Below are 19,943 nucleotides of genomic sequence, written 5' to 3' on the forward strand. Positions count from 1 at the left end.
AAATCATTTGAAGAACTGGTACCTTCCTATCTTCATGATTTTGCTGACATCTTTGCAAAGGATGGTCTGAACAAACTCCCTCCCTCACAGCCGGGAGTAGACCACAAGATCGAAATGAAGGAAGGCTTCATTCCGAAGTCTTCTCGAGCCTACCCGCTCTCACCGAAGGAAACCGACGCTGTCAAAGCATTTTTGGACGAACACCTCGCCAAAGATTTCATCCAACCCTCGAAGTCTCCTCAAGCTGCTGGATTCTTCTTTGTCGGCAAGAAGGACGGGTCTCTCCGCCCCTGCCAGGACTACCGATACATCAACGAATGGACGATCAAGAACGCATACCCACTCCCTTTGATACCACCCTTGCTTGCAAAACTCAACAAGGCACAATGGTTCACAAAGGTCGACGTACGCTCAGGATACAACAATATCCTCATTCATCCTGACGACAGGTGGAAAGCCGCGTTCTCCACCTCATACGGGCTCTTTGAGCCCAAGGTAATGTTTTTTGGGTTGTGCAATTCACCCGCCACCTTCCAAGCTTACATGAACCAGACGTTTTCAGAAGAACTGAACGAAGGATGGTTAATCGTCTATATGGACGACATCCTGATCTTTTCAGATAACCTGGACGAACACCGGCAGAGGACCCGCCAAGTATTGGAGAAACTCTGCAAAGAGTCTCTCTTCCTCAAACCCGAGAAATGTACTTTCGACACTCAAGAAGTCGAGTACCTCGGTATGATCATTCGACCCGGACAGGTCGCTATGGACACTGCCAAGCTGAAAGGCATCAGCGAATGGCAACAACCCTCTTCGGTCAAGGACGTGCGGTCCTTCCTCGGATTCTGCAACTTCTACCGCCATTTCATTCCCCACTACTCCGACATCGCACGCCCTCTCCTAGACCTAACCAAGAAGGAGATCCCCTTCTCTTGGTCCGACTCCACCGAAGCTTCATTCCAGCATCTAAAGAAGCTTTTCACCACCGAACCGGTTCTGCGGAACCCCGACTCCTCGCGACAATTTGCACTTGCAACTGACGCCTCGCTCTTCGCGACCGGAGCAGTCCTACTCCAGACAGATAGCAATGGGGATTACCACCCCTGCGGCTATCTCTCCCAGTCCCTCAACGCGGCCGAACGGAACTACGAGATCTACGACCGGGAACTCCTTGCCATCATCCGAGCCCTTCAGGCTTGGAGGCACTTCCTCGAAGGAAATCCTCACCCGGTCATTGTCTTCACAGATCACAAGAACCTGATCTATTTCCGCTCCGCACAACGACTCACCCGACGACAGGCCCGGTGGCATCTCACGCTCACCAACTTTGATCTGGAACTTCACCACGTTCCCGGAACAAAGCTCGCTGCACCGGATGCCTTATCCCGACGTCCGGACCACGCTATAGCTGGTCAGGATAATGAGGATCGTATCCTCCTCCCCGACACCCTGTTCACCCGTCTAATTGACGCTGAACTCGCAGACGAGTTCCAACGACTCTCTGACAACCCCTCCGACCAGACTGTGAAAACAGCCTTGGACGCTCTCTCCGGGGTGTGCGCACCCCCCATGAAGTCTGCACTTTCTGATTGGAGGTTCACCGATGGTGTTCTCTTCTATAAGGATCGTGCCTATGTTCCCCCTGACCTCCGGCATCGCGTGTTGTCTCTACATCACGATCACCCAACCACCGGGCACCCTGGGTGTTCCGGTACCGAATGGAACATCAAGAAATCCTACTGGTGGCCCGGAATGGGCTCCTTCATTAGGAAATATGTCGATGGCTGCGCCATGTGCCAGCAGATGAAGGTTAACACCCACCCCACAACACCTCCCCTCACCCCGATACCCTCCTTGGCCCTCCGGCCCTTCGCTCAGGTTTCGGTTGATTTAATCACCGACCTCCCCGAGAGCGCCGGCTACAATTCTGTCATGGTCGTGGTAGACCATGGGCTTACGAAGGGGGTAATTCTCTGCCCTTGCAGAAAAACCATCACAGCGGAAGGAGTAGCCGAACTTTTCTTCAAGAAAGTGTTCATGCGCTTCGGACTCTATGACAAGATCATCTCGGACCGAGGCCCCCAATTCGCCTCGAAGCTAGCAAAGGAGCTAGGACGACTCCTCAACTACCAAGTCGCACTTTCCACTGCCTACCACCCTCAGACAGATGGCCAGACCGAACGGCTCAACCAAGAGCTCGAAACCTACCTCCGGATCTACTGCCGGACGACTCCCTCTGAATGGGCAAAGCACTTGCCTATGGCCGAATTCGTTCATAACTCCCGACAACACTCTGCCAGAAATGCCTCTCCCTTCTACCTCATGATGGGCTACGAACCACGAGGCATCCCCCATCTCTTCCCCAACTCTACCCTACCAACCGCCGAAGACCGGGTCAAGTCACTCGCCAAGATCCGTGAAGAAGCCCTTGCATGCCACAGCCTCGCGCAGCAACGCATGGCTGATCATTCCTATGGCCAGCGTTACAAGCCATGGAACGTTGGTGATAAGGTATGGCTATCCGCCACGAACCTAATCACCGGATTCCCTTCTAGGAAACTTGCCCCGAAACGATATGGACCCTTCCCAATCCAGAAGGTCCTCTCCCCCATCACGTTCCAGCTAAAGCTGCCTGCCAGCTGGCGTATCCACCCCACGTTCCATGCCTCGGAACTTTCCTCCTATCAGGAGACAGACGTGCATGGACCGAATTTCACCGAACCTCCTCCTGATCTTATCGATGGGGAGGAACACTACGAAGTGGAAGCTATCCTCCAACACAAGGGTACCGGATCGCGTCGCCGGTACCTCGTGTCTTGGGTTGGCTATCCTGCCTCCGAACGAACGTGGCTCCCCGAAACAGAATTGAAGTCCGCAGCGGAGCTCCTGAAGGCGTATAAGAAGCGACTCAAGATTGCTTCAATCGCCATCTCATGTTGATCAACAAACACCACTGCAACTTCTCCTACCGCCCTCACTACACTAGGGCTGACCCCACCGATGAACCCATCCACACCGACACCAAAACCTTCCATCGCCAACGAATCCGCAATCGCCACCGCCCCACAAAACCCAAACCCATCGACAAACAGCGACCCATTACCCAATACCCCACCTACGCCACTACCCAAGGAAAGACGCTTCACTATGTCAGTCTCAGCGTCATCTGTTTCCTCGCACCGATCCGCTACCTCTCATGCGTCTGCCTCCGACCGCGACCTGACGAGCCAGCCAACGCTTGGCCATGATGGGCCCTCCCCCCCGGGATATACCATCTTCCGACGACCATCCCTTTGCTCAGTTGTCCAAGATAGGCAACGGGCCTACTGGGAAGCAGTCATCTGCGACCCCCAGTATGCACTTCAGCTCGACAACTATCTCAACCGCACCAACGACGACATCACCATGAACCTCGTCCAGGCCTTTAGGGCCACCGACGCCCTCACCGGCGACATCGCTAGGATTGACTTGGCTAGGGAAACTTCCCTATCCACCGTCTCGACCAGATATAACCAAGGCAAGATCAAGCGAGCCTTGCTAAATCTATTCGAACTCAGGAACTTCCATGCCGCTGTCATGGCCGTCGAGGAGGAGCGGGCATTTAATCCCCCTCCCGACCCGCTTGCAGTCGTCGAGCGTGCTGTCTATGACAGAGCTCCGACCCCTTTCCTTCCCCAGCTACCCCACTCTGAATCACCAGAGCAGATCCCCAACGTCACCCAGTTGACCAACCCCGAGATTGACCGTCTCTACAATGAATATGAACGCAAGCTCTACGCTCCATGTAACCCCTCCCCCATCCTCGATGCCGACACCATCTCTATCATCATCCCAGAGTTGGATGAATGCCCTCCCGAACCACCTGTTCTCAACCCTGACGATTGGGTACCTACTGAAGTGGTCCCACACCTCTCCATTGGTTCTCCGGAACCTCTTCCCACTCCACAACGCCGAAATCACCGTGCTCGTGCACGATCCATCCTGTCTCTAGGACTACCCCTCTCCCATGCGCATCGCCTGCGCACCCAGAACTTCACTAGGCACTATCCTCGTGAGGAAGCCCAGGAAGACGCCATCAACGATGCCCGTCGTGATGCCACCGAAACCACCCAGGTCTACCGCAGCAACGTCGTCTGCCGCCAGTGCCGTGTCTTTGGACACAAACAGAAACACTGCGCGCAATACTTCTGCCGCATTTGTGGGCAATTTGCCCCAAAACATCTCACTCCCTTCTGCCCTCGACTCGATGGCAGAAAGATCCTTCGCCGTGGAACCTCTTTCGACCGGTTCTACAGGGACATGCAGCAGCTCGAAGCTGCGTATGACCAGGACGCTGCTCGCCTTGAGCAAGAACGCGAAGAGAATGCAATTGAAGCCACCTCCTGGCTCGAAGACCTCAACTTCGACCCCGAGTGGTATAACAACCAGGACGACTACGTTCCCTTGGACGACAATTAAAGAGTTCGTGGAACTCTACCTTGAAACGGGGGTAATGTTACAAGTAACGTCGGCTACATGGCCCCCCTATCATTTTTCCCCTTCGTCCTCGCCCTCGTATGCCTCCGGCTCGTACTTCTCTACCGACTATCCATTGACCGGATCCTCAGGACCGTTCCCGTCCCTCACCCCCCTCCTATCGCACCAACGTGCGCACGTGCCTTCGGGCTATGACTCGTTCTGACTCGTGCCACCAATGTGGCTTTCCTTATCTTGTCTTATCTTTCCTCTGACTCATGCGTGCCGCGCATTGTATCATTTACCGTTGGCTTGTTCCAACGTTTCTCGGTCTCATTCTGCATTCGACCTCACATCACTAATCAGGCTCTGCTACCAGCGTACCTATACCCTTTCCGTTTCCCCTTTGCCCTTACCTACAGTATGGTAGCCTTGCCCTTAACCCTTTCCACTTAGTATAAGTAGTCGGTCACTCTGTACTAGATTCCCTAACTTGAATCTACTCAATCTTCCCTCGAACATACTTCCCTCTGAAGCCCCCTCAGCTTCAGTCTCTAGTATCTTTTTCTTAGGTGCTCATCGCGCCTAAGTCTACCTCGATCGACTACTCATCGTTCGGACAAGACTGTCCTTACTTTGAGAACGTCAGTGACTTTGAAGACATCCGTCTTAAGAAGTCATGTGACACGCGCGTCTCTGATATCTGCCGACTCGATGTCGCCAGTCTCAGTCGCTACACTGGACCCTTCCGGTTACGTCACGAACATTAGCGGACGACGCCCCTCTTAGGGCTCCGCATAACAGATCTATTTGAGTGCGTAACAATTGGTGACCTTATGTTTCTTGATGAACTATGTGAACTATGTTAGTCATCATTAACTTGGCAATATAATTCACTAACTTATGTCTCCAGGACACGATGGCGCTGTCAGCAGACCTTGGCCAGCGCATGAGACATACACGGGTGTTCTTCGCTAATAATCTTGAAGCGAGTGTGCGCGAAGCGGTGTTGGACAAAGTACCGCATGCACAAGAAAAAAACCACGAAAAGAGCGATATCCTGATGCTGCGCGAATTGGCAGAAAGGCTTATGGAGGCCATTCGAGAGGCGGAAGGAGATGTAGGTGAAGAAAGCGCCATTGGTGAAAAAGACGAGATCGCTGCTGAAGCCGAGAGGGTATTTTATGAGGCGCTGAGGGTACGACGGGTTGATACTAGGGAAGATAGTTCAGGGGGGAAAGATGTTATTCTCATATAATGATAGATATACTGTTAACTTACGAAAAAAATTGTGTTGCTATGCCCCTCCACTGTATGTACGGTGGAGTCGAGAAGAGCAGGGAAACAGAGATGGTGTTTGATATGGTGTCCTACGAGGCAGTTGTCAAATTGCGCTGGGTGAAACCTATGCGGTGTATAACCCCTTCAGCAGTGAGTTAATGGGTGTGCTGGGTGATACTTACGCAGTGTATATATGACCCCTTCCCCGGGCCATGGACGATGAGCTCAACAGTACAAATGAAGAGCCAAGTGTACATCGATCGCTTGGCCATATCGTTCTTTACCCAGGCTTGCCTTAAGTGGGTGACCAATTGGTCGTTCACGTGTGCACCTACGTATGGTCTAGCGGAGGGTATTCTTAAGGATTATCCAAATCTGAACATGTCTCCGCATCGTCGGGCGTCAAGTTGACTGGGTGGACATGCAAGCAGAGCTCGCCCATCCAAATGGCTATGAATCCATCGAAAGAGTAGTGACGTTGGAACGAGTGTATTGAGAGTGAGCTTGATAGTACAAACTATCGAACTCGAAGAGATCTGTGAATGATGATCTCGACGGTACAAAACCATCGAGCTCGAAAAATCAGGGGTAAGATAATACTACCACAACCGTACGAAACAGTTGTAGTAGCAGTAAGGAGTAACTTGGGAACTTTGGCGAAATGTGAGATGGCGAGACAAACAGCTGCAAATAATATTACATCAGCATTCTGATCTGAGATTAAGTCGCCCACCTAAAATGAGGCGGGAGGGGTCGGGGCGCTCAATGTTAGGATGAGCTCGATAGTACAAACTATCGGGCTCGGAGAGATTGGGGGGCGAGGAACTTGATGGTACAAACCACCAAGGTCGGAAACTCAAGGGGACGATACTACCACAACCATACGAAACAGTTGTAGTAGCAGTCTATAGTAAAGGAGTAACTTGAGACTTTGCCGAAATTTCAGATTGGTGCGACAAATAGTTACAAATACAATTATGTCATCATTGTAATTGGTTTGGTTGTGACAATGATGACATAATTGTATTTGTAACTATTTGTCGCACCAATCTGAAATTTCGGCAAAGTCTCAAGTTACTCCTTTACTATAGACTGCTACTACAACTGTTTCGTATGGTTGTGGTAGTATCGTCCCCTTGAGTTTCCGACCTTGGTGGTTTGTACCATCAAGTTCCTCGCCCCCCAATCTCTCCGAGCCCGATAGTTTGTACTATCGAGCTCATCCTAACATTGAGCGCCCCGACCCCTCCCGCCTCATTTTAGGTGGGCGACTTAATCTCAGATCAGAATGCTGATGTAATATTATTTGCAGCTGTTTGTCTCGCCATCTCACATTTCGCCAAAGTTCCCAAGTTACTCCTTACTGCTACTACAACTGTTTCGTACGGTTGTGGTAGTATTATCTTACCCCTGATTTTTCGAGCTCGATGGTTTTGTACCGTCGAGATCATCATTCACAGATCTCTTCGAGTTCGATAGTTTGTACTATCAAGCTCACTCTCAATACACTCGTTCCAACGTCACTACTCTTTCGATGGATTCATAGCCATTTGGATGGGCGAGCTCTGCTTGCATGTCCACCCAGTCAACTTGACGCCCGACGATGCGGAGACATGTTCAGATTTGGATAATCCTTAAGAATACCCTCCGCTAGACCATACGTAGGTGCACACGTGAACGACCAATTGGTCACCCACTTAAGGCAAGCCTGGGTAAAGAACGATATGGCCAAGCGATCGATGTACACTTGGCTCTTCATTTGTACTGTTGAGCTCATGTTCTCTTATACTTTCGTCACTCTGAGCCCGATAGTTTGTACTGTTGAGCTTACCGTTCCTCGTCGACATTTGCGAACATGGAATTTTCCCGACGATACGACCGGATTGCGTGACCACTCGGGCACTTGGAATTCCGTTGCACTTGTCTCATCAGATCTATATTACGGTATGTATTGTTCCATCGTCCCTTGTCATGCATCCGAATAGTGTCCATATAGGCAATCACCTTGTACTTCATCGTTGGCATTTGTCTCTGATGCCTTGTTTGTGAGTTGCTCCATTCTTTCCTTGTTTTTTTTTTCATTTAAGTCCCGCTATGCCAGGATCTACTTCCAATCACCCAATTACCAACCTCCCTCAATTCTCCATGCCCGTAGCCCGTGCAACACTCAAACGATGCCTTTGCGAGGAGTGCATTGAGAAAGGCGGATATGACGAGAAAGGCGCACCAACAGGAGTGCTCATGGCTGAACACTTAATTGTGTCTCATATCTTGCGTGTAAAAGCGGAACGCGCCGCAGGTAACAGTGTGATTATTGACGTAGATTTTTCTGCCACTGACCTTGCCGCATGCACCTTCGCAGACAACACGTCATCAGTCGCCGTCATCGCCGATGATCTTCGTCGCTTGACCCTTGATACGGATGTACCGGTCAATATTTCTCCGAGCTCAAACCTGACACAGTACCTGTCTCGAAAAAGGGATGCAATCGACGCACCGTGAAGGCATCGGTTGTCCTTGACAACATCGAGTCTCGGATCCAGCAATGCTTTCACTTGTTGCTGCATTCTTGTCGCATTGATCACATTGGTCGCGAACTACATTTACTTCGTAAAGCCATGCAAAACGTCATTCGGCAGACCGATATTGTGATTGCACGAAAGAAGGCGATCGAATCGCAGATAGACATATTGGCAACCCAGTGCAGCAGTCACGAGCCATCCGATGATACACCCGTCGAGATCAATACCGGTAAGTGAGCGTGCGGATCATCATGACAGTTCTTTGCTTATCGTTCAGTAGATACCCTTCCGCAAGATCCAGTGAACGAGTTAGATGAAATCACTCAAATCGTTCTCTTCCTTGGCATCGCATGCAGAGTTATCATAGGGGTCAGCAGGAGTAGTTGTGATCTAATCATGAAGATCATTTCCATCATACTATTTCTCGCATTCCGGAGACCAGATAACAGCCTCAACTCCTCCCAGACAAATATCCTAAAGCAGATCCCAATGACCTCAGAAAGCGCCGAGGCCAGATTCCATCTCAAGGGAAAGATTGTCCCGTATGCTGTCTGCAGTTGCCATTGCACCTATCCACCAACTTATGCACCAGGCTCGACGACTCCAGTATATCCTGAACGGTGCACTCATCGTCCCATGCTCACGACCGAATGTGGCGAGGCTTTGCTTGTTGGTGCTGATGGAAATTTCCGACCCAGGAGGACCTTCATGTACCACGATTTCAAGGATTATCTGTTCGGTCTTCTCTCTCGTAGAGATATCGAGGCCGTGATGGATCAGGCATGCAACAATCTGATGGACTCCATCGATTCCCCCCATCCGTCCTTCATCAAAACCCCCTTTGAAGCTCAATTTCTCCGCCAGTTCGATGGTCCTCAGCCGGGTTCACTTTTTGTTGATAGAGGAGAGGAGGGACGCTATGTCTTCGCTCTCCATGTGGATTTTTTCAATCCGGAAGGTCTGAATATCCACGGCGCCAGTACATCATGCGGAATCATCTCTATGGCATGCTTAAATTTACCGGTGGATATCAGATACAAGCCGGAGAATATGTATGTTGCGGGTATCATCCCAGGTCCGAAGCAGCCGTCACTGGAGAACCTCAACCACTACATCCGACCCCTCATCAATGATTTGGTAGATGCATGGCAGCGTGGTATCAAGTTCTCCAAAACGGCTTGTTACCCCCATGGCCGGCTTACTCGTAGCGCCGTCGCCCCTGTTGTCTGTGACCTCCCCGCCGCTCGTCATATTGCTTCTATGGCTGGAGTTGGCAGTCACTTCTATTGCAGTGCGTGCAATTGTTATCATAAGTCTACCTGTGGAAGAGTCGACTTCGAGAAGTGGGAACCTCGCAACAAAGTAACATTGCGAGAATATGCTGAGCAGTGGAGAGATGCTGCTACATCCTCTGAACGTGAAAGACTGTTCAAGGCTCATGGCATGCGCTATTCCGAACTCTGGCGCTTACCATACTGGGACCCCTCCCGGCAACTTGTCATTGATCCGATGCACTGCATATTGGAAGGCTTGGCCCAACACCACACCCAACATCTTCTCGGTTTAACCTCAGAGTCGACCACATCGACATCGCCCTCCCCGGCATTTGCGTGTGACTTTGGCGAAATACCTCCCGGGACAATGACAGCCAAAGAGGTAACACAGATATCCGCGATTCGCACCCTCCTCGCATCTCACGTAGGTTCTGGCGACGATAATCAACTGGAGGAACGCTTTGACAAGCTAAAAAGCACTCTGTCTCATAAAAATTCCGGACCGTTGAGATTTGCCTGCAATTCTTTACATTGTATGCCCCAGAAAGTTGGCAGAACACTGAAGATTGACTACGTCAAGGCTCTTGTTGATTGGGTAAGCTCTTCGCTGTGATGTTTCTTGCCGTCAATTTCTCTAACACGCACTTCACAGCGTCGCGGACAACCTCTAGCGGCCCCTCGAAAAGTTTGTTCGTTCGAGACAGCAGAAGTACTTGATCGAATCCGTAACGTCATCCGTGATACGACCACCCCCACTTGGCTTGGTTCCGTCCCCAAGAATTTTGGCGAGGCATCTGCTGGGACAATTAAGGCTGATGAGTGGCGATCCCTTATCACGATCTATCTTCCCATCGCCCTCGTGAGCTTGTGGGGAGCTGGTACATCGCATTCTTCTGACGAAATTGCTGTTCGCCTCAAAACTATCCTCGATCACACTATGGAATTAGTCGGTGCAGTGTATCTTGCTTGTGCACGAACAATGACACCGAGAAGGGCTCAAGCCTATCGCTCGCATATCGCTGCTTATGTCGGAAAGTTGCAGACAATTCATCCCACCTTCTCAGTGCGACCGAATCACCATGCATCATTCCATATATATGATTATCTGCTCCTATTCGGGCCTGCTCACTCGTGGTGGTCTTTTCCTTTCGAACGTTTAATTGGAATTATACAACGCATTCCTATCAATCACAAATTTGGTACGTCCTTTCAAAGCACGAACGAGAAAGTTAGACTTAATCCTGTTAGGGGAGCTTGAAAATACAATGCTTCTTTCCTATATCAAAGCTGCAAGACTTCGCCGTTGGCTCGCCCGACCAGACTGTCCGCCTGCTATTCAAGAGTGTGGGGTCCTGTTTGATCGAGTATTCAATAAGAGCGCTACGAGTTCTATCCATGAGCTTGCCGAAGATCCTATGAATGATGCCATCAAGGTTGCCGACTGTGCAGCAACTAGTGCGGTGCCTGAAGACCTGTATACCCTCATCAGACGATGAACGGCGGTATTACACGCTACACTCAAGTTCGACGGTGTGATCTACAGTAAGGCGTCTACACACTTGGGCAACAGCCAGATTTTCTTCTATCCTCGCGGAGATCGGTCGTTAACCCCTGTCGCCGCCAGTATCAAATACATTTACAGTACGCTGACAGGAGAGTTATTGTTTGCTGTACAGCGACATATCCCACTAGATCACCATACCGTCGATCCCTTCTCAATGTACCCTTATTTTCTGGCGAAATTGTACTCGACAGACTTCGAAACCCGCCTTGAAAATGCCAAGGTGTCATGGGTCGTTAGTCACTTTGTGCGATGGAGGGTTTCTGACCGTCACGCTGTGATTCTATCCTTATCTCGCGACTGAAACTACCTAGCAATATCTATAACTCTCCTGACTCAATTGTTATAGCTTTCAATATGAATATATTTATTTAATCTCTTGCATTTTTACAGGCGTGTGAGCGGGCGATGGGCAGGCGATGGGCGGGCGATGATCGGGCGATATATTTAATCTGAAGACAAAACTTGAAGTTTCATCATCGCATTTTGTTGCCGCTGTGAACTTGATATTTTCGGCAGGGTCTAATTGTTTGATACAACTTAACATAGTGACCATGGACCAAACTTCAAGTAATTGTCCCAAGTTGAACGTCATAATAAAACTTTAAATTCAAGCACACGCTCAAAATCTGACAATATTTCTTATTTTCGGTGACATATGGTCAGTGCCAAAATAGCTGCCAAAGCTTTATATTTTGGATTTTGCACAAAACACTGCCAAAATTTGAAGTTATGTGCCCATATATATGTTAGTTTAAATTTCAAAAATGTTCTTTGCATTCCGGATAACATTAAAACCTATCTTAAATATTGCGGACACCGTAGTGTTTGACAGTATCTGTGTCTGTCCCCATTACCTAAAGCGGCACGACCTGCTACAATTCAGACTCCGTGCTTCGCTTGCCAAATTTCTCCGAGATCGACCAGCAGCCAGGCTGGTCACGAGCCTAGTGAAAAAGGTCCTTGACATCAAAGGGTGGCGTGGGGAGCTCGAGAGTGGTTCTCTCCATGGAACAAGTGTTGGATGGGATGCAGGGGTCGGTTGACGATGAAGAGCGATAGTACCAAGTTGATAGTAATTTCGTCAATGTTCCTTGCCTTTCCAAGGATGAGTATCAATTCTTAAAGATACCTCATTATCTCTGCGCAGCAGTTGCAGAGTCACCGGCGGCCTACTAATGGCAAATGCGAATCGCAGGTACTACATATAAAGGAGCAACGAGTAAGTGAGAGTAAAATGACATGGGATATCGACCGAGTACTAAGTATATAAGTGCTGAGGGAATAGAGACGGAGATGATAGCTCTGGTGCAGAAGAGGCCTGAGATTATTGCACTGAGATCTATTGAAATAAATGTCATTTCTGAATACCGACGATTTCACGACAGCGCACCAACATTACTCATACATCCACCACTGAAACAGAGAGTTCCGCATCCTGTTGTTCCTTCTTCGACACGGAATTTTCGTCTCCGCTTCCTCCTTTCATGGACGGTGCGAGGTTTGCTACAGGTCCATTGAACCAATGGACGCCTCCATACACCGGGCAATAATACCAGGAAATCGCAAGGGCCATGTACCCTCCAAGGACCACAGCTGTATAGTTCATCTCTTGTGCAGTCGTTTGCGGGGTCGAAGGAAAGAAGAAAACAAAGATCATGAAGACCATCGACGACACAGCTATCGCTGCGATTGGAAAGCTCTGCACGGACATATTAGTGCAGGAATAGTAAACGCATCCCTGTAGATCAACTCGCCAATTTCCCAAGATAAAATGGGCCGGGTTTGAAATCGTTCTTGAACGCAAAGCGCGTTGTGATTGGCGTTATGTATGAGACATACGATGCAGTGATACCGATAGTGAACACCGCATTGATGGCCTCGGTGCTCACAAACGCAAGAAGCCCAATCACCAGTACAAAGACAGCGTCAAACCAAACCGTATTAACTGGTGTTTGCGTGTAGCTATTGATCCGGTACAAATATCTTGAGAATGGGAGGGCCCCATCACGAGAAAATGCAAATGTCTGGCGAGAGCCGACCAGGAGGGAGTTCGATGCCACTATGTACCTGTTTTGTGATTAGGTTATGTGTGTCACGCGCTGCTAAAACGTACAACGTTGAAATAATGAGACACCACAGAGCTAACGCCCCCCTCTGCCCAAGCGAAGTGTATAAGATTTGTGCCATAGGCTGGCCGATAGGACCATTTAAGATACTTTCAAGGTTGGTACCCATGCAAAAGGCAAGGGAAACGTTTATTCCTATATAAGAAATAGTATCAAGATCGGAGTGACATGTCGTTCCACATACCCCAACCAAGAACGACCGACACTGCAATAGAACTGATCTACCTGGGGTGAACACAATGATTGGTCATTTTCTGATGTGACTCACGATTGCCCATGGTATTGCAGTAGCAGCGTTTGAGGCCTCCTCGCTCATATGGACGCTGGCATCATAACCGCCTGGTAATCAAAGGTGGTCATGAATAGACAATCCGGGAGAAGAGGGTCTAACCTATTGAATAAAGAGGCGCCATGAAACTCAAGATGAACGCGAATCCAGAAGGCCAGCCAGCCACTGTCACTGAACGTGAGCTGCGATTGTAATTGGAAGCGGATACATACAGTTTGTGAAATTTCCTAGCGCAAAACTTGCACTGTTTCGGTATTCGCGTGGCGTCGCGATTGGAAGCGCAATAATGACTATGAAGCAAAGGCTGCCGGAGGACTTGAAGCATTGGACATGGATAAATATACAACACCTACCACAGATTCACAAAGGTGTATAGTCTCTGCAATCTTGCCAAGACTTTGGTACCGAGGCTCACGAGGACAGCATGTGACAAGACCAAAGCTGCGTATATACCGCTGTGGCAATCGTTATGAGATATAGTGATTGGAAGAAGGTGGACTGACTAGAGCTGCTCGTTGGTAGTGACATATGCCTGGTCTGTGGCAATACTAATCGCTGCCGCGATCTGAATTGCGCAAGCCCAGTTTACGGAAGCTAGCCCCACGCTATCAGAGGCAAATTGTTGAAAGAATGAAAATTGACTCACCGACTCCAGTGATAGTCTGTATGGTATTTGAGTCTGTAGATGTCAAGACGGGATGCACATCATGTCGAAATGCAAGACTTACAGCCAACTATCCACGAGAGAAAATTCCGGCACCGTGGAGAAGCAAGTGAATAAGTCCAATAATATAACTAGATTTTCATAATGAGCAGATGTGAAACAATAACGACATCAAGTACATACACCTCCAGAAGTAGGCGCTGCTGATGCGAGCTCCGCCATTGCCAGCCCGATGCACATGATAAAGGGACCAGCAATTGCCCACTGCAGGGAAAAACGTTGCAAAACAATGATCCCTACATATGATGAGAACTTACCCCCCAAACCATAGCGACAGGTCCGCCATTTGGTATGGCATAGAAGAGCACAGAGCTAAATAGATTTTGATCAGTCAATTGGCTGGAGTCATATTAGCAACTTACGCTATACCAGGGAGCACTCCTGTATAGCTGAATGCAAGTCCAGACACCTGTACAACTGTTGGATTGTGTCGTAGTGACGATAGCCTGATATCAAGCCCACCTCTAGCGGGGTGAATTCCCTACGAAACTCTTGCTTGTATCCTAGCTTAGCTAGAACAACTTCATCCGCGCCTAGTTGTAGGTGCTGCTTCGAAGTTGCAGGAGCTCTGGCAGCCATAACGTATCACTGCGGGGCTCAGCGAATCATCACTGAAAACCGGATAACCCGGTATGACAATATTTACCTTATAAGGTTGGCGAAATCTGTGTTGTCCTTATATGCCCATGTATTGGCCTACTTATCAAGCATCATTTTCCTGATCCGTGAGCTTGTTTGTCGTTTCGACACATTAATTTAACAGTATGTCGAATTCTAAGCTGGTGGTATAGTTTTTGCATTCATGCGTAAAAATTGCTTAATACTATATAGCAGTGCAGAATGATAGGAAGACGTCGATGCTGTAGGCATACGCTCAACGTATATGGCGCTGATCTATTCAAAAATTCTAGACACACAAAACTCACACACACCACTGTGAGTTGCACTCGTCCTCCATGGCTTCGCTACATTTGCTTGTCATTGTCATATTTTCTGATTCAACAATTCATCTCAAGATGCAGTCAGTGCCATCCTTCTTCGCTTCTGAGGTCCTAACATCTCTTACTTGACATTGAGCCGACTTTTCGAACAGGCACTGCCGGTCTGTCAAAAGCTCGAAGGGATGTGGTGCTTGGAATGAGCTGTGACATTTTACTGGAGATTGATGGTGTTGAATGCGGCCGAGGGATTGTGGGTACCTTTCTCTAAGCTGCAGAGGTGCGTGTAATATGTATTGTGCATTTTTATGCTGCTAACTACCTCATTTCCATAGGTACCCAAGACTTAAACTTACCTCTCCCTCATCTCCTTCTCGCCCTCCTCCACTCCTCTCATTCTGGCGCCTTCCGGTGTGGTTCGCATATGTTCGAGCCACGTCAGCATTTGCTGACATGCGCTGGGCATGTGCGCTAAGCACTGGCGGTTGTTGGGATCGGGCAGTAGTGAATGGTGGTCTGGATGATCCCTCAATCCCACTTGAAACCTATTCTGCATTTTGGCCTTTCTTCAAAGTCAACATTGGCCATGTGTCCTCGACCGATGCTCGAAACTGCCGTTATCTCTGTTGGTTTTAGCTGTCTGCAACTGACGCCGAAGCTCGCAGCCTTACCCGGCTCCGACCCTGCTCCTTCTCTTTTCCTATTCTGAAATAGTTTGACCACCGGATCTCAAAACGAACGAGGTACAACTCCCTTGGGAAGGGTCAAGACCTCAGTCACCACCGGCCGAGCATATCTTCCGGTCATTGATAAGTAAGGATCCGACTCAGATTTTATTTACAATCCCCACTATCACCTACTCTGCCTTCAATCACTCATTAACGCTACTTCCTGCAAGTTTCTCGACAGGATGCCATCCAGAAAGTCGCACTGTACTACATGGTCTGGCAACAGGATATGTCATGTTGTGGTCTATGTTTCTGTCTAAGGATGACTGGTCTTCGATGATATGGCTGAACTCGATCTCATATTTGGATTTGATCCCTGCGACCAACTTCTATTCCATGGCCAAAAACTCGATCCTATGGCTGAACTCGATCCTGTTACATCCTATGGTACCACGAGTTCGATTATATACCACCAAACTCGATCCTATACTGGCACCGCCGAGCTTGATTGTACACCGGCACCGCCAAACTCAGTCAACCACTTGAGCAGTGCAAATTTTGCATAAGGAAACAATAGTGTCAAGTTGCCACGACACCTTGCTTTCATTGGACTTCAAGGCACTAACGATATCTGTTGTGGTTCAACCCATGTTATTGTTCCTGCAGACGGTGTTGATGATGAGATTAGGGTAGAGAATTGGCGAGGCATTGATAAACTACATGTATTGTACCGAGTGTCTCTGTATAATCCTATACAACCCAATGTGACTTCCTGGCCAATCAAGTATAAAACCCGCAATACCATGATGCCAATGAAGCAATTGTCCATATGATGGTACAGATGGCAAGAATTTCTATCTCTTTTACTTATTGGACAGGAGAGCCGCTGTGCTAGAAATGCTAAATGAGAGACACTTTTTCGAACATGCATCATCACTTCAGTACAGTTTTAGTATTGTCACAACATGATTCATGCAGCCAATGCCAAATGAAAACCATTTTGATAATTATTGGTCATAGGGGATAGCGTTCTACACATATATATCTTGTTTTCAGCAATTAGCGTGTTTATCAATCTGTTTGAGTTTTTACACAGCCAAATTCATTCAACTAATGCCGGGCACAGGTAATCATGATAAAGATTGGTCGCAAGGGATAACAATATATTTCTATACAAGACTATGGCTTCTGCACTGCCATATTTTATACGATTATAGACATTGTTGGGATTATAATGTGTATATAAGGGTTTATCATAGATCTTGGTTTTCAGTGATGATGGGCAAGCTGAACCAGGTCCACATCACGTAACATAGCGCGCACTAAAAGAGATGAAGAGAACACATGGGACAAATCAAAGATAGAGCCGGCCGAATTAGGACCCGCATTATGACCGAGCAACTCTATAAAACCTAGTCTGCGATCCAAACGGAAATTGACCAAATGTTTATCTCAACTTACGGTCCGGACGTTTCTCCTTGGTGGAACATACGGACTCGCCGGCGAAGAGGATAGGGAACTGGCATGTCCATCTGGACATGAGCCCCACAGCTTTCAAGTTGGTACCGACCAGAATAAGTACACCTTCAAGTTGCGTTGAAGTTTGTTTTGTTCGTTCCGAGTCCGATCACGTAACTTTTCAGTGTACGTTATTACGTCGGCAACGGCCGCTCAAGCCTCGAGGTATATTTCCCCAGATCCTCTTCCAAAGTTCCAGGGTACAGATCTTGCCCGCCTAATATTAGCTAGCTGAGTCCACAACGCACTTGTCAGTCGCGATATGAGTAACCCTCCATTGAAATCAGGAAGCGATCTTTATCCAGAGACTTCTGCTAACAGCAGGTTTGTTTAATTATTCAAGAGGAGGCCGCATCTCCAGCCTAGTATTATCTCAACTTACGTTTTTGTACTCCAGACAAGCTCAATCTACACCTATATCCGTTGCATCCGGTAGCTGTACCATATTGAAGAATCACTTGAACCAAAAGGCCACTGTCCATGATGCTACCGATGACGAGTGTAGCTCTGACTCGGAAGGGACCGTCCAAAGTCCCAGCCATCACGAGCGCCATAAGCGCGTACGCCTCCAGGATATCTTATCTCAAGGTGATGATCGTGGCGAGGATTTCGAATCGCCGTCAAAGAGGGCGAAGGTATTGACCACAACAGTACGTTCACAACATCATTTGAACATTATCTTGAAGACCGAGCTTATATTTCAAAGTGGACATCCACTGACCCTCCTGATGTTTTAAACTATTTTAATGAACGCATGCTCGAACTTTCATACGTCACTCGCCGGGCTTTTGCTGCGAGAATCCGATACGCACGCCTTCGTAGCCACGAACTTGACCTGATGAAGTCCATCGTCGAGTATGAAAACGAGCAGTCCAAAATACAGGTAAATGCAATTGATCTGCAGATCAACTCCCTCAAAGACACGCTTCGCGATGCAGGGGTGGACATGGAGAGCAAAGAGTGTAGGTTATCCAAGGACAACATCAGGATGTTCTCAGGTGATGACGATGACGATGAGGCAAGTTGGCAAGAAGATGATTCTTGCGACGTTACATTTTCATTTGGAAGTTCTGGATCTGGCTCAGATTACGCGTCAGATGAATCGCATGATGATTGACTTCGCTATCGATATCTATTCGCTGTCTATGTCTGCGCATGCGTCGATCAAAAAGAATGCCGTGCCAAATATCATGATCCTTATCATCAAATGCATCTGCGTTATTCCTTGTCAGTCGCTAAATTATGAGGAATAGCTACATAAAAGTGGTCCGACACCACTCAGCTCCACAGACTAGTCGTCATAATCTCTTTCACCTATCCTAGTTGATCACTAGTGAACCACTGACGTGGTACCGATGCGTGGCAGCTCAAACAACCCAGAATAATTATACAATACACCGTCGTACAACATGTTTCATGACAACCAAACACGAGCGCGATCCCGTCGGTTTGAACTCAAGACAAGTTTTGCATCGCGCGTCTCCATCATGTCAGGTCGTCAAAAAGCATCCGGTCTTGTGCGTATCTCAAAAGGTTCAAATGATAAAGTGATTGGTGAGAGATTGGGATGAGAGGCCTGGGATTCGAGCGAGCATTCTGTAATTACAAGAATGGTCGATGGCTGCTGGCAACAATGGCCGTGATCAAATAGATACGCTCCTGCAGGTTCTGCTAAAAATTCTGCCATTTGACAGCAAGAACAATTCTGCCAAATCGATCAGAATTGTGCCCATAAGCGTACAGAGAATATAAAAGCTGGTCGCTGTCCCCCAGTGGTCCCGCGTTCTCAGAGATATCATTCGAGATCCCCTCCAGAAGATTCCATATCACCTCGCACAAAAAATGCGTTTCTCCCTCCTCGCCGTTGTTGTTGCTCTGACAGTATCTATGTCTGTCAGTGCACAGTGTAGCCCCAAAGGAGGACTTTGTGGAGAAACACCATGCTGCAGTGGATATGTCTGTGAAAGTATAGATGGCGTGAGTATGAGCAGGTCACTGTGCAACCAGGATTCAACCGTATGATTGACCTGCGCGCCTTAGAGTGGAGTGAATTTGACCTGCGTAGGCCAAGCGTAGGCTGAAAATAAAGCTGGCAGCCCGAGCGGCACGTCGCAACAGTGAGTTATGCTTCGGCTTTCGCTTTGGTATCATGGCTGATGGTGCAACACCTAGTTTGGAGTCGATTGGTACAATTGTTTTTTTCGTACTGCTCGAGTAATGTGTATGTTTGAACTTATCTGGAAATGGCCGACCGTGCCTAGCCTTTCTCGTTGTCAACTAAGCTCGAGTTCGAGAGGCTGTCGAAACGAGCGATCATTGCTGTAGAAGATTAATATTGAGAGGCCACACGAAGATGGAACGCACTGCGCAACTTGAATCTACTCGTCTAGCGTTGGCCTCGAAGGCTAGCTCATGAATTTTTCTCGATGTGTGCAATTGAGCCAACGAGAGGCCACTTTTTTGCCGATTGAGATTCATGACGGACGTATTAGGTTCCGGTATGTGGCAGCTAGTCGAAGCCCAAAGGCGGAAGAGAATTAACCGGACCTAGTTTTCACACGCAGATGCAATTCTATAGATGATA

At 48.4% G+C, this 19,943-nt stretch overlaps 5 protein-coding genes across 5 annotated transcripts; 3 read left to right on the plus strand and 2 right to left on the minus strand.

The window, feature by feature from the left end:
• Positions 1 to 5,374: 5,374 nt before the first annotated feature.
• F5891DRAFT_987267 (uncharacterized protein) lies at positions 5,375 to 6,147 on the plus strand (the record flags this gene model as incomplete). The annotated part of the gene is made up of 3 exons (XM_041377883.1): positions 5,375 to 5,681; positions 5,720 to 5,886; positions 5,923 to 6,147. The coding sequence occupies 3 exons, from the start codon at positions 5,375 to 5,377 to the stop codon at positions 6,145 to 6,147; spliced, it is 699 nt and encodes a 232-aa protein (XP_041217593.1).
• A 6,348-nt stretch (positions 6,148 to 12,495) lies between these two features.
• Positions 12,496 to 14,814, minus strand: F5891DRAFT_1198448 (amino acid/polyamine transporter I; the record flags this gene model as incomplete). Its single annotated transcript, XM_041368633.1, has 15 exons — positions 12,496 to 12,779; positions 12,847 to 13,163; positions 13,210 to 13,357; positions 13,407 to 13,443; positions 13,491 to 13,561; positions 13,614 to 13,676; positions 13,724 to 13,815; positions 13,865 to 13,966; positions 14,015 to 14,105; positions 14,158 to 14,190; positions 14,240 to 14,306; positions 14,359 to 14,439; positions 14,493 to 14,547; positions 14,598 to 14,644; positions 14,698 to 14,814. The coding sequence occupies 15 exons, from the start codon at positions 14,812 to 14,814 to the stop codon at positions 12,496 to 12,498; spliced, it is 1,605 nt and encodes a 534-aa protein (XP_041217594.1).
• Positions 14,815 to 15,400: 586 nt separating this feature from the next.
• Positions 15,401 to 15,809, plus strand: F5891DRAFT_1198449 (uncharacterized protein; the record flags this gene model as incomplete). The annotated part of the gene is made up of 2 exons (XM_041368634.1): positions 15,401 to 15,453; positions 15,509 to 15,809. 2 exons carry the CDS (start codon positions 15,401 to 15,403, stop codon positions 15,807 to 15,809), a joined length of 354 nt encoding a protein of 117 aa, XP_041217595.1.
• Positions 15,810 to 17,621: 1,812 nt separating this feature from the next.
• On the plus strand, positions 17,622 to 18,476 carry F5891DRAFT_1198450 (uncharacterized protein; the record flags this gene model as incomplete). The annotated part of the gene is made up of 3 exons (XM_041368635.1): positions 17,622 to 17,683; positions 17,757 to 18,009; positions 18,066 to 18,476. The coding sequence occupies 3 exons, from the start codon at positions 17,622 to 17,624 to the stop codon at positions 18,474 to 18,476; spliced, it is 726 nt and encodes a 241-aa protein (XP_041217596.1).
• A 504-nt stretch (positions 18,477 to 18,980) lies between these two features.
• Positions 18,981 to 19,618, minus strand: F5891DRAFT_137199 (uncharacterized protein). The gene is made up of 2 exons (XM_041370622.1): positions 19,387 to 19,618; positions 18,981 to 19,317 (listed from the first exon to the last, which is right to left on the minus strand). The coding sequence occupies exons 1-2, from the start codon at positions 19,508 to 19,510 to the stop codon at positions 19,031 to 19,033; spliced, it is 411 nt and encodes a 136-aa protein (XP_041217597.1). The 5' UTR covers positions 19,511 to 19,618; the 3' UTR covers positions 18,981 to 19,030.
• Between the last annotated feature and the right edge of the window lie 325 nt (positions 19,619 to 19,943).

The sequence above is a fragment of the Suillus fuscotomentosus genome (assembly GCF_016647785.1).
Source record: "Suillus fuscotomentosus strain FC203 chromosome Unknown F5891scaffold_152, whole genome shotgun sequence".
Taxonomy (NCBI): Eukaryota; Fungi; Basidiomycota; class Agaricomycetes; order Boletales; family Suillaceae; genus Suillus; species Suillus fuscotomentosus.